A 12,422-nucleotide genomic window follows, 5' to 3' on the forward strand; every position below is an offset into this window, starting at 1 on the left:
CAAGGGATTATCCAAGGGGTTGGGGTTATCTTATCATGTGATACAAAGAGTTGTCCTTTCATGTGATAATTAATATTGTTAGGTGGATTATCATCAGTGTTCTATCTGTGATAAACGAGATTTACCATGTCAATATAGTCACTAACATCATGATGTGTCTGTAAGCACTTGCATAAATACAAGTTGTGATATCCAAGTCTACTGTAGTCTCCATTATCACAGTGTGTTGATTTGCACGTGCATAATTCCAAGTTTGTTGCTAAACAGTCTGGTATGTTCCTGTCTATTGTAGACTTGCTAAATTATGCTGTTCTTCTTAGGTCTGCTGTAGCTCAGTTGGTTGCACGTTTTCTTCTCATTCAGGCGGTGTGGGTTCGAATCTTTTATTGCGTTGACCCATTTTTATAAGCGAGAAGGGAAGTAGTGTATTATATTGCAGTTATGTAAACGGTTGGACCGGTAATTCATTATCTAGAAAAGGTTATAAAATATGTTGTAGCTCTATCCATTGTGTGAACGCTCTTCTTTTGTTATAAATCGGGTTCGAATCCTTTACTTCGTTGATTCATTTGTATAACACAAACCGAGAAATAACTGTGTACAATGGTTGGCTTGTATTTTAAATCAAATCGGAGTTAACAGTAGCTCGGTCGCATGCACGTTTTCTTGTCACCCAGACTGCCCGGGTTCAAGTCCTTTGCTTTTATGGCCCATTTTTATATGCCGAGTAGGTACAAAAGTATGTTTTGTGTTGCTTGAGTATGTTGAAAGTAAAAATTGGCTGTGCAAGGATCAGAAAATAGAAATCTTCATCTTAACATTTTACAGTTGAAAACAACATGACAGTTATCTGGGCGTGGTTACGCATGCGCACTGGTATTGTTAATTGTTGACACCGTTCAAAGACTCTTTCGTACACGTGCTTCTCTTGCAGCTATGTATGTTAAACTACTCTAATGTTCACAGTCCGTTGTAGCTCATCCACTAGCGCTGTCGCTCAGATTTATGGCAAATCTTACATTTTTCATGGGGGTGTTAAAGTGTGTACATATTTATAATGTACTATAGTAAGGTATAAGATGGCTCAGTCGCTTGCACGTACGACCGACATATATTGGATTTAATTATATTTTGAACAAAGAGAACAGTGATACTACTACCACGTGGTCCAGTGGCCATCTTGCTTTTTTATTAAATTTAGTGGTCCGGGGTTCGAATCCAATTCAGGGCCATTTGTTACAGTCTGCAAATCATCAACTTTCTTTAAAGAAAAGGAGAAACATTACACTGACAATGCACGTGCAATTTCAATCTTCTCAGTCAGGCGCAGGGAAAGGCGGAAATAATTCAAACTGTATAGCAGGAGATATAAATCCGATGAAATAGAGTACGTTGAAGTCAGCTCCATGGCCTTAAAGATCAAGTGGTCGTAAAATTTTAAAGCGTTGAAGAAATAAGCCTAGATATATAAGGGATAAATACTGCTTCTAATTGTCTGACTGGTTGGTTCAGTGGTAGAGCATTAGACTGATGACCAGACGACTCGGGTTCGAATCCCGTGAAGAGAATGAACGTTTCTCTTTACATATTTTAATCCATCAGGTTACAGTTATAATGGATAAAAATTCCAATTATTTGTTCGACTGGATGGCTCAGTGGTAGAGCGTCAGGAGAAAACGGTTGAAATATCGTCAGCCATAGTAAGGACTAACATCCTACTAGAAACTTAGGTGGGTTCGAACCCCACGGGGAGATCTAGTTGTGAAAGATTTTCCATAGTGGGCACTCAAAACCACTAGAAACTGCTTTGGACGTCTAATATATTTAAAAACAGAAAGTTGGGTTTGAGTGGGAATCGAACCCGGGTCGTCTAAATGATAGAAGAAACGTAGGGAGGGATGAACATCTCTACGATCACAGCCAAAAAAGCCACCTTCAAAACAGTGTATGTAAGTAATATTTAAAGTTCAAAGTCACATACTAATAGTAGTTGAATAGTAAGTATCTTCCACTCTCTCCTTTAGAATCTTGGAGGCACCCGGGCACCTGTTTGCCCCTCGGCTCCCCTCCTTGACTCTCGTTCTTCCTGTCTGCCAATCGTTCTCTCTATTGATAGTGTCTTGCCTGCGGCAGGCCCAACGCCTCAACGCACATTCAAGATTTTTCAATTGAGAGGACGTCTCTCATTGAATGATTTTTGGCAGACAGGCAGGATTTATCAAAATCCCTTGAACAACTTGAGTCTCGAACCCTCACCGTCGTAGCAGAGTTCTGACCAAGTCCATCCAGCCATCCGTCTAGGCCATTGAGACCCGTTCCAAATGCTGTTTTAAAACATGTATTTAAAGCTAACTGTAAGATTATAAATTGTCAAAATATGACAGTTGCTCTGAACGGGATCCGAACCCACGTCAGCTACACAGACGTCTCAAACCATCGCCTCTACCACTAGACCACCGTGGTCATGTCTAACGTAGAAGAAATAAGAGATATCATTCGTAGTTGCTATATATATTTTACTAAAACTAGCATCGGCCTCAGGCGAGATTTGAACCCAAGACGTTACAGTTTCAGGCTGACGCCTTTACCACTGGACCACCACGACCATACTCACGTTGAAAGGTTTAAGAGATGTATTTGGTGAATCAACAATGCTAATAGTTTGATAAAAATCAATCTGCCCATGGTAGGAACCGAACCCTCGACTTCTACTTTCCTAGACTTACTCGCTATCGCCTGAGCCATGACGGACTGTGAAAACACTGTTCAGAATAAGATCTGTAGCCTGACAGTGAGTAGTTTTCACACAAATCGAACTAAAGAGTGTCTGATCTAACGGTACATGTCACGTGGCCATTTCACGTGGTCTGTGTCCCTGATATCCAGCCACTTTTCTACCAAATAACCAGAGCCATAATTTAATTCAGATAAATTTAGCTCCTGGAATTTTCTAGGAGTTTTTCAACCATTCCAGACGGACAATCTCAATCAGGCATCAACTGGGAACACCCCCAGAAGCAGAACTTGAAAACCCACCGCTTGATCCCCCAAAATTTGATTTGATATAACCTATACTGACAATAAATTAACACTGTTACTGGATATTGCTTCTCGAATTTTATCGATATGAAATTTCCTAAATTTTCCGAAAAGCCTATGAAGAAACCAGAAAATAGGACGTAAAACTTCTTACGATTTGACTCAGCAATAGCCTAATCCTACTACACTTCTCAGAGTATATAATCGACAAAGATCTTAAAATAACCAACCAAATCAGCCGAATGCGATGGCTCAGCCGATAGCGCGTCCGTGTATTTAAACGAGCGATGACTGTGAATTTGGCGACCCGGGTTCAACTCTCCAGCGAGGTAAGTTTAAAGGTAATAATATATATTAATTTATCAACACACACGTGCACACACACACATACAAATGAAATACATGACCGATATGATACTTAAATAATGAAATAAATATACTAATAACTACTTAATCAAAAGAGACAGAAAAATGCTATAACTACCACTTATACAATAAACTGACTACTAATCACACTACAACATAAACACGTCATTTTGCTCCGAGTTAAAACAACACACCTCGATGTTTATCATGCAACTTTTTTTAATGTAGCATATGAGATAAAAGTTGGCGAACAACCCAACCTCTTACCAACTCAGATACAAGTAATTGCCGTTCCAAAGAGGATTTGGTTCACTAGACTATATCTACCACTTTAATTGTTATCAGAATTTCAAAGAGATTTTAACCGGAAGTTGCATTTCTTTACCCGGAAGTTCCATGCTTTTAGCTTCATCTTCCAGATACTTTTAAAACTTATACGGCCATGTCCACGTGGAACAATTCCTCTCGTTTCTCTTGGTCTGAAACTTCCTGACACTCTTCGCATCCCTGATCCCTAATCAAAGGAATCCAAGAGATATTTTCTGGACTTGACATAGCTTCCATTTACATTGTGCCGATACTGTAGTTCCTGGTGTCATGCTTTTGGCATTTATCTGAAATTACAGGAATCACAGACGTCGGAATGCTGCAAACTAGAAGCTATGACAACTCCTATGCACGCCCTTGAAAACCTTTATCAGTTATCAGCCATTCGAAAAGAATTAGAAAGAAACAGAGCTTTGTTGATTCTAGCATAATCTCCGACAAGACCTGAGGTCGGCCAGGGGGGAGGGGGCCGGAGCAAACACAAGATATATGGAATGGAGAGTCAAAAGACAGAGATATGGAATAGAGAGTCAAAAGACAGAGATATGGAGAGTCAAAAGACAGAGATAAGGAGAGTCAAAAGACAGGAGAAGTGGAATAGAGCCCCGCAATACAGATATGGAATTAGGTCTCACAAGACATGAAGCCCCATAAGGCCAGGCTATGGGATGGAGCCTCACAAGGCCAGGCTATGGGATGGAGCCTCACAGGGCCAGGCTATGGGATGGAGCCTCACAAGGCCAGGCTATGGGATGGAGCACAAGATAATTTGAGTACATGTAATCTAAAACTGTTTAATTCTTACACCTGATCATAATATATAAACAAACAACCACCAAATTGGGACTATAATCAAATTAACATAATGATTTGGGATTGGTGTAAGGCAGTAATAAAATCCCATAGAAAATGAAACAAATAACTAACTGTTGCATATTCTCAGACATCTGTTGCATGTTTACAGACATCTATTGCATGTTGACAGATATCTGTTGCATGTTCACAGACATATGTTGCATGTTCACAGACATATGTTGCATGTTTACAGATATCTCTTGCATGTTTACAGACATCTGTTGCATGTTGGCAGACATCTGTTGTATGTTCACAGACATCTGTTGCATGTCTCAGACATCTGTAGCATGTTTACAGACATTTGTTGAATGTTCACAGATATCTGTTGCATGATTACAGACATCTGTTGCATGTTTACAAACATCTGTTGCATGTATAAATTCAACAACCTGAGCCTCTAAATAAGAGCGACATATTGCCAGAAGGATACGTTCAAATTGCACAAAATTTCAACAGTTTGACTAAGTGTCAATATGAAAAGATAATAGAAAAATGCTACATAATTCTTAAACATTACAACAATTTCTGACTACATCTTGAGTAAGAGTGATATATAGTGTTTAGAGTATAGAGATATAATTGTATAAGTATTTGCTTAGCCAGCTGATAGACCATTACCCTAGCTGTCAGAATCATCTTTCAAAATTGCAAAAGCTCACACATTACAAGTCCTTCATAAAGTCCATCTTTGCTTCTTCTGTGCTCCAGTGTGGCGGCCATGTTTTTTGAACGGAGTCCCGTTTGCTCACCCGGTTATAGTACTCTTTTATGGCTGGGTATTTGTCCAGGTTCAGTCCCAGACGCACACTAAATGCAATGAATGGGAAGAAGAAAGCATCGGCCATGGAGAAGGTTTTACCTGCCACGAAGTTCCCTGGTTTAGACTGTAAGGAAAGACAAAATATATCGTTTAACAATTTGAATACTGAGTATAAATGAAATAAATTGTCAATAATTGATTTCAAACTGTCGGGGGATCTTTCAGTATACTGCCTGTAGCACTCGCAGCCTCATTTTCTTGTTCCATTGTCTTCATACGTGTCATTTAATAACACGAACACCTCCCCACTAAAACTAAAAAGTTAATCAACTTTAAAACTTACAGCTTGTAAATAACCTTCCCAAATGGCTAGTTCCTTTTGAGCATTGGTAACCTTCTCTTTGATCACCTCCTGAAAAAAGACGATACTAGCTGAAGAAAAAAACACAACCACATATTAGGATAAGAGCTTAGGTTCTCATGGATCCTGTCTACCTGGTTGTTCTGGGCTAAACAACTTGGCAATGGTCTTTCCCACGATTATCTGTATCGAGTTACATCTGAGTTGAATTGAATAATGAAGACGGATCACAAACTTCTGCGATACAAGAAAGGTGGCTATTGCAGTCAAGGTAAAAGACATATAGCTTGATATTCTGAAGATGGCATCACACATGACTGGCTGAAACTAAACTCCTGCTTTACTGACCTCTTTCTGGTCTTCCTTTTTGGTGCGGAACATGTAATATGCATAGTCTTTCATCATATTCTGTTCAATATTGCTGATCTGAAAATCAAATTAAAGCAGTTTTACATCCTGTTCAAAGATAGTGGCACAAGTCTACTCTTTTCCATTTCATCAAATCATGCTGCTAACACATGCTTCAGATAAACATTCCTCATCAGGACAAGTAGTTTTGAAATGAGAGGTGATCGACTTCTCTAGCTTAGACATGGAGCCAAGCCAACAAACTCAATGAATGATGCAGTTCATCAATTCTGGTAGAAAAATCCCTGTCTCCTTACCTCAAACATCCTTTGTAAAACAGATGCATGTTCTGCTGGTTGATCTGGTATGAGTTTTGTCCCTTTATCAGCATAACGCCTCTAAAAATAAACATATAAATTTCAAGAGATATATGACGATAATTGCAGACTAGCCACAAGTCGTAATTTCATTTTGAAAAGTAACATAAATAGCTCTAATAGATCTCCATCAGTACACACCGTAATATGCTAAAAATAGATCACAAGCATGACAGGAGTAGGACAATTGGTAGGTCAAACCACTCTGACAACTGTTAAAGTTGTGCATCATGTGATACACAAGCCACCTTTATGACATCATGGACATCTCTCCTGCTTCTGAATGCCCAAAATTGTCTGTCCCTATTATCCAAAATATAAAGAGTGTTACCTCAAGGTATTGACAAATGGCTGTTGATTCATTCACTACTATATCTCCATCTTTAAATGTTGGCACCTGAAATTAATTGAATATGGTAGTCCATTACAGATTTTTATACCCTTGATACATAGGTTTTATGGTAATCCCATCGAAAGTGGTGAGACCAGTGAGGGTACAGAAGAGGGGAGGGTGCATTAATCTTTGGACCTAGATATAAGTCATTATTGAATTGGATCCTATAAGCTTGGACTTGGAGGTAGTGTTAGATTGTAAGATTTGAGACAACAAGGCATGCAGGAGCGTTAAATGATTATGAGCAAGTGGCATACATGTCCAGCTATTCATCAGACCCCACAAAAATTCCGTGAGCTTCAAGACCTCAAGATATCAGACAACCAACCAAGCAAAAAAAAAATTTAAATTTTGCTGTGTAATGCAAGTGTCAGAAAGTGGGACACTGTTTAAAAAATACCGGTACTTTACCTGTCCACGAGGGTTTAGCTTCATGACATCCTCTCCTTTATGTTCCTTATTGGAGAATGAAACCAACTTATTGGGATAGCCACCAAATCCCTTCTCTTCCAGGACCAGCATTGCCTTCCAACAAGGAATTGATCCGGAGCCCCAAATTAAATACATGTTTGACGCCATTTTGTATCAGGTAAGTTGATGATGGTCACTTCGTTCTGATAAAGATGTCGAATTGAGTTGGTCATTATATTTTCCATTTCCGGTACTTAGTTTAAAATTCCAATCTGAAATAGAATGTGTCGTAAGGATTTAGAAAATTTAATGAAGCATTGCGTTCTATGCTCAAAGCAATTGAAGTCTAAAGATCTAAGGCATTAAAGACATCAAGTCGAACACGCAATCTTTAAGTCTTGCTTGTCCAGCTGTGTAATTTTCTAATTTTCAGTGCTTGCTGTAAGGGACTGGTTATTCAAGCCTCTAATCCAGCAGTAACTAAGCTAATCAAAATTAATCGATAATAAACAATATGGCCGGCCTAAAACTGTAAACAATTTATCATCCATGTACATTATGCATAATGACATGTATTTTAATAAATTTCGTGCATATTTGAAATTCTCTGATTTGAGAAATTTGAAGTTTTAAGCCGAAAAATGCGTCAGCTTTTCTCATCCAGACTTCCTATGTTATGTAAGTAGGCTTACCTGTCACTGTAGTAGACTATTGGTAGAGTCCAGTTGGTGTCGACAACGCACGATCATTATGAAGACCAGATGCACCAATATTCCCCTTGGCCACTCTGTATAATCTGTAAAATAAAAGTATGATAGTCGGGATTAGAGTCATGAAAACTTACTGGACGAACAGGGCAGACTACTTGAACACAGTTTTCCCATTGTCAGAGTTCACAGCCTGGCTTATTGCTCAAACCTCCTGGTAATGTTCAGTTCAGGTAATGCCCAGGACTTGACCATGTGTGCACAGTTCACCCATTGTCCAGAGCTTTAGTATAATTAATTATCCGGGCCAATGAAAAGTAAAAGCAATATTCTTATTCATAATATCATTCCACAATTCCATGAAGTTTGGCAATGATTTTTAAGGTATTATAATACCCACAAATATACCATGTAAGATCTAACTACTTCTCCCCCTCCCCCACTCCCACCCCTCTCACAATTTCCTAAATTTTACTATCAATTTCAGGATAGAAAAGAATGCTGCCATGATTCAGGTGAAAGGTTTTGACAGTATAAAATGGGATCTGGTGCTTCTAACACTAAAGTAGAGGAAATTAGCATCAAATCACCATCACAGTTGAAGTTACCTGGTGTGGGAGATCCACAGGACAATTGGACTTTGAACAACAACTACGCGAGTGGGATCACTAAGGGAGATAACTTGAACAGCAGTCATCACCAAAGCCAAGTGAACCATCCAACTGTTTGTGTTAATGGCGTGCAAGAAGACAATTTGAGCCCAACCAGCCATCTTCAGAAAGACAAGAGAGTGCAAATAAAATCCAAAATGGCTTCTAAAGATGAATCAGAAATCAAAAAGGAACTGAACGAAGATTCTGATGATGATAATGATAGTGAGAATGAAGGGGAAGACAACCCTGAGGGAACAACAACCAAGAAAAAAGTACCAAAAACTCTCGAAGAATATAAGGAACTTGAAATCAATCATTTGGAAAAAGCGAAGACATTTTTGGAAAGTCTTGAAGCATACAAAGAAGATGCTGATGATGACAAACTTCAGTGCACGTTGGTGTCCATTAAAAAAATGTATCTAAAACTGATAAGTGCTCCGCTGGCTCTCCGCGTAGAATATCGACACAAACTAGCTCGAATTATAGTCGATCACGGAGTGTACGTGCCTTTAATCTGTGATAAAATTGTCAGGATTTTGAAAGAGGGGAAGTTTAGAAAATCAAAAGAAGATGAGATCGGAACGAAAAATTATAAATTTGTGAGTGTCAACATCATAGCTTTGATGAATTTCTCCGATTGCTCTGACCTATTTCGAGAAGCGCTCGGAAATCATGAGCCTTTGTTGATGGTCATGTCCGAAAAGCTCCTAGAATGGGCTGATGTTCATTTGGATAAATCCATACCGGTGAGTTTAATAGATATTCTACCTTTCAGATAAACACATAAAGTTATGGGTTTATTGGACTATTGAGGTGTTATGTTGTATAATTACAACACTCGGTAAGTTCACTGTTGAATATATTACCAGTTGTCTTTTTATTGCCATTTCACAGAGTTTAATTTCAGTTATAGATAGTTGAAAGCCTAAGTTGCTAGCTTAGGAAACATTTACCTCCCTTTGGAGTTGAAGTCAACTGGGCTAGTTTTGTGGGGCTCTTTTGCAGCTGCCTTGAAATGATTGCTTTGTGGTTGATAACTAACAAACTAGTATTTATACATTACATTCTTTGAGTCTTTAGAAATCTGTTTCTCCATTTTAATTGCAGAAAGAAGAAGAATCATTCATCAAAATAATTTTAGGAATAGCTCATAACCTGGCCATCTTGTCTACTAATGTTCCTCTGATGAGAAATCATGGTTTCATTCATTCCTGTTTACCATACTTGGACTCTCGATTTGTGATGTACAAACTCTCTGCTCTGGCAACACTAGCTGATCTGGCCAATGAAGATGAATGTGAACTCATTAAAGCCAATGAAAAGAGCATTGCTCTGTTGCTAAGGAAGTTGGATAGTGCCAGTCATAAGAAGACCAGAAGAGAATCTGGATGGTCAGCTGCAGAATTGGGCAGAAGTAAGTCATCTTTTTGGCTCCAATTGATTTCTTGTAAAAATGAGGAGAATTTAGTATGTTTTTAAAGGGACAGGTTGGCCATTTTTGGGGGTTGATTTGGGTTTTCAGAAGTACTGACTTTTGATGGAAAACTTTGATAGTGACAACCGGCATTTAGTACCAGTCCAGTACCAGTTTCGTTTAAATGATTTCTATGTAACAGTATGTCTTTTTTTTCTTTTTCAGCTGTAGGCAGATTGGCAAGAAATGACAACAATAAGAAGCTGTTAGTCACATTGGGTTGCCTCCCCTTACTCTTATATTTAACCACTTCTGCTATTCCTGTGGAACAAGAAGGTTGGTATATACCAATTGCACAGACGTTTGACTGAAAAGTGAAATTGTGCAAATCTAAGTCATCAGTGTTTCTTTTTAGAAAACCTCTTTACAATCCATTTAAATCTCCATTTCATTTCTCTCTTTCAGAATCTATTGAGGCCCTGTGGGTGTTGGCTTTTGATGAAGAAAACCAACCGAAGATGGTGGCTGAACCCAACTTGATAGAAACCATTGATAAATTACGGAGAACAACAGAGGGAAATGTTAAAAAACTATGTAATGGTATACTCTGGACTCTGCAAAAAGTCTTACGAGCTGATGAAAATTTCAAGCATTTAGGTGAGAGGGCATCTGCGAATTAGGACTAACTCCATATCTTTTCATTTCCATGGTTTTTTCTAGATTTTTTTGCAGAGAGGCTGTCTCAATATACAATAAATAAATGACAAAGTAAAATAGAAGGACTTAACAATCCATTTCATTGTTAGCAACCATCAGTAACTAGTAATCGCTATGGTGTGAGGGCACCTTTAATGGTTTTTTTTTTTTCATATCAGTTGAAATATACGACAATAAAATACAGGAGAAGTCTACATCCCAATCTGTCAATCAATCAAAGAAGGCGGGGCATGTGATGATCAGCTACCAATGGGACACTCAAGCTGTTATGAAGAAGGTGACTGCAGACCTGAGGAATGACGACATGACGGTATGGATGGATATTGACAACATGGAGGGCAGTACGTTACAAGCAATGGCTAACGCGATAGAGGGCGCTACAGTTGTGGTCATCTGCATGTCCCAGAAATATAAGGACAGTCCTAATTGCAGAGCAGGCAAGTAAATTACATGTGTTGGACAATGTTTCAGTGATATCCTTTGCAATCAACTTGTTACTGATGCAGTTTCAAAGGTAACAGGCTGTAGCACCATCTGGTAGAGCTTTGGAATCATTACATGATAAATGCCAAGAGAATTTAAGTTATTATCTTTGTAATAACTTGGTAGTTTTTTTTCGCTTAATGGATGCAATAGATGGGACAAAACATTGTCACCTATGTCCAACAAATTGAGCCAGGATTAATTTATATAATATTTCTGCTTTTCAGAAGCCGAATATGCCTTCCAGCTACGTCGACCAATCATACCTCTAATAATGGAGAGGGGTTACCGTCCTGATGGTTGGCTGGGATTTATTTTAGGAGCTAAATTATTCTATGATTTTAGTGGAAAGTACAGTTTTGAATCAAGGATGGATGGGCTGATCAAGGCTGTGATGCAGATTTATAATCCTCAGAGTGTGGGTGGCGACAAGGATGTCATTGCTCCACCCCCAGTAATAGATGAAATTGAAGGACCAGTTATCCAAAGAAAAGTAGGTTTTCCTTTGTCATGAAAAATCAATTGCTTTCTCAGAAAGGCAAAGCAGTCCTTGATGCACATACAAAGACTAGAAAATCAGAATGGTGTAAATAGACAATTAACAATGACAACACATCGTAAATGTTTTTTGGTCTTTTCAGAGAGCCGCCATGTTGCATTCTAGTCCACAAGACCCCAAAAACGATGCAGCAGTATTGAAATGGTCTGGTCATGAAGTCAGTCTATGGTTAAAGAAACACAAAGTTCAAAGGTCAGTCATCACCAGGGATATTGTGGATATATTTGCCAGTCATGTCTGACTTCCCTCGGCCTTATAGTTTCCTTACAATCATTACTTTGTAAGTGTCCCTACTCCCTAGGACATGCCTATGTGGAGCATGAATTTACCAACCAAGGGGGCTTCATGGCATGTCCATGTAATCCAGGGTGCACTAACATTTTTTATTGGACAAGAGATCTTCTGATGTGTGCTAATGAGTTTTGGATATGAAGTCCTCATCAGTACAGTCATTCTAAAATAGGGATAAACTTTCGAATGTTACCATATCCACTCTTTTCTGATTCCAGTACTGAAGCTATAGCAGGATTGACTGGAATGGAGCTGATATTTCTACGAGACTTAAGGCTAGAGGTATGTAACTGTAGGCCTATTATTTCTTGCTAACAAACACATTTGGTCTAGGGGTAGGTCATAGATATATGCATTTTA

General features: G+C 38.7%; 3 protein-coding genes across 3 annotated transcripts; 2 read left to right on the top strand and 1 right to left on the bottom strand.

Annotated features, from left to right (window-relative positions):
- Positions 1 to 4,503: 4,503 nt before the first annotated feature.
- Positions 4,504 to 7,412, bottom strand: LOTGIDRAFT_195517 (hypothetical protein). The gene is made up of 6 exons (XM_009065090.1): positions 7,239 to 7,412; positions 6,765 to 6,830; positions 6,374 to 6,454; positions 6,057 to 6,134; positions 5,691 to 5,759; positions 4,504 to 5,471 (listed from the first exon to the last, which is right to left on the bottom strand). The coding sequence occupies exons 1-6, from the start codon at positions 7,404 to 7,406 to the stop codon at positions 5,250 to 5,252; spliced, it is 684 nt and encodes a 227-aa protein (XP_009063338.1). The 5' UTR covers positions 7,407 to 7,412; the 3' UTR covers positions 4,504 to 5,249.
- Positions 7,413 to 7,782: 370 nt separating this feature from the next.
- Positions 7,783 to 9,344, top strand: LOTGIDRAFT_235663 (hypothetical protein; the record flags this gene model as incomplete). The annotated part of the gene is made up of 2 exons (XM_009065091.1): positions 7,783 to 7,916; positions 8,433 to 9,344. A coding segment is annotated over exon 2 (861 nt), but the record flags the coding sequence as incomplete, so codon positions are not given.
- A 1,731-nt stretch (positions 9,345 to 11,075) lies between these two features.
- On the top strand, positions 11,076 to 11,615 carry LOTGIDRAFT_79355 (hypothetical protein; the record flags this gene model as incomplete). The annotated part of the gene is made up of 2 exons (XM_009064968.1): positions 11,076 to 11,148; positions 11,440 to 11,615. Coding segments are annotated over 2 exons (249 nt in total), but the record flags the coding sequence as incomplete, so codon positions are not given.
- Between the last annotated feature and the right edge of the window lie 807 nt (positions 11,616 to 12,422).

The sequence above is a fragment of the Lottia gigantea genome, assembly GCF_000327385.1.
Source record: "Lottia gigantea unplaced genomic scaffold LOTGIsca_67, whole genome shotgun sequence".
Taxonomy (NCBI): domain Eukaryota; kingdom Metazoa; phylum Mollusca; class Gastropoda; family Lottiidae; genus Lottia; species Lottia gigantea.

Bases quoted from the DNA above. Each gene is read 5' to 3' on its own strand.
- LOTGIDRAFT_195517 (XM_009065090.1), bottom strand. From the start codon at position 7,406: ATGGCGTCAAACATGTATTTAATTTGGGGCTCCGGATCAATTCCTTGT. The intron at 6,831-7,238 runs GTAAAGTACCGG...AATTAATTTCAG, and splicing joins AGCTAAACCCTCGTGGACAG to GTGCCAACATTTAAAGATGG. The intron at 6,135-6,373 runs GTAAGGAGACAG...TTTGATTTTCAG, and splicing joins TTTTACAAAGGATGTTTGAG to ATCAGCAATATTGAACAGAA.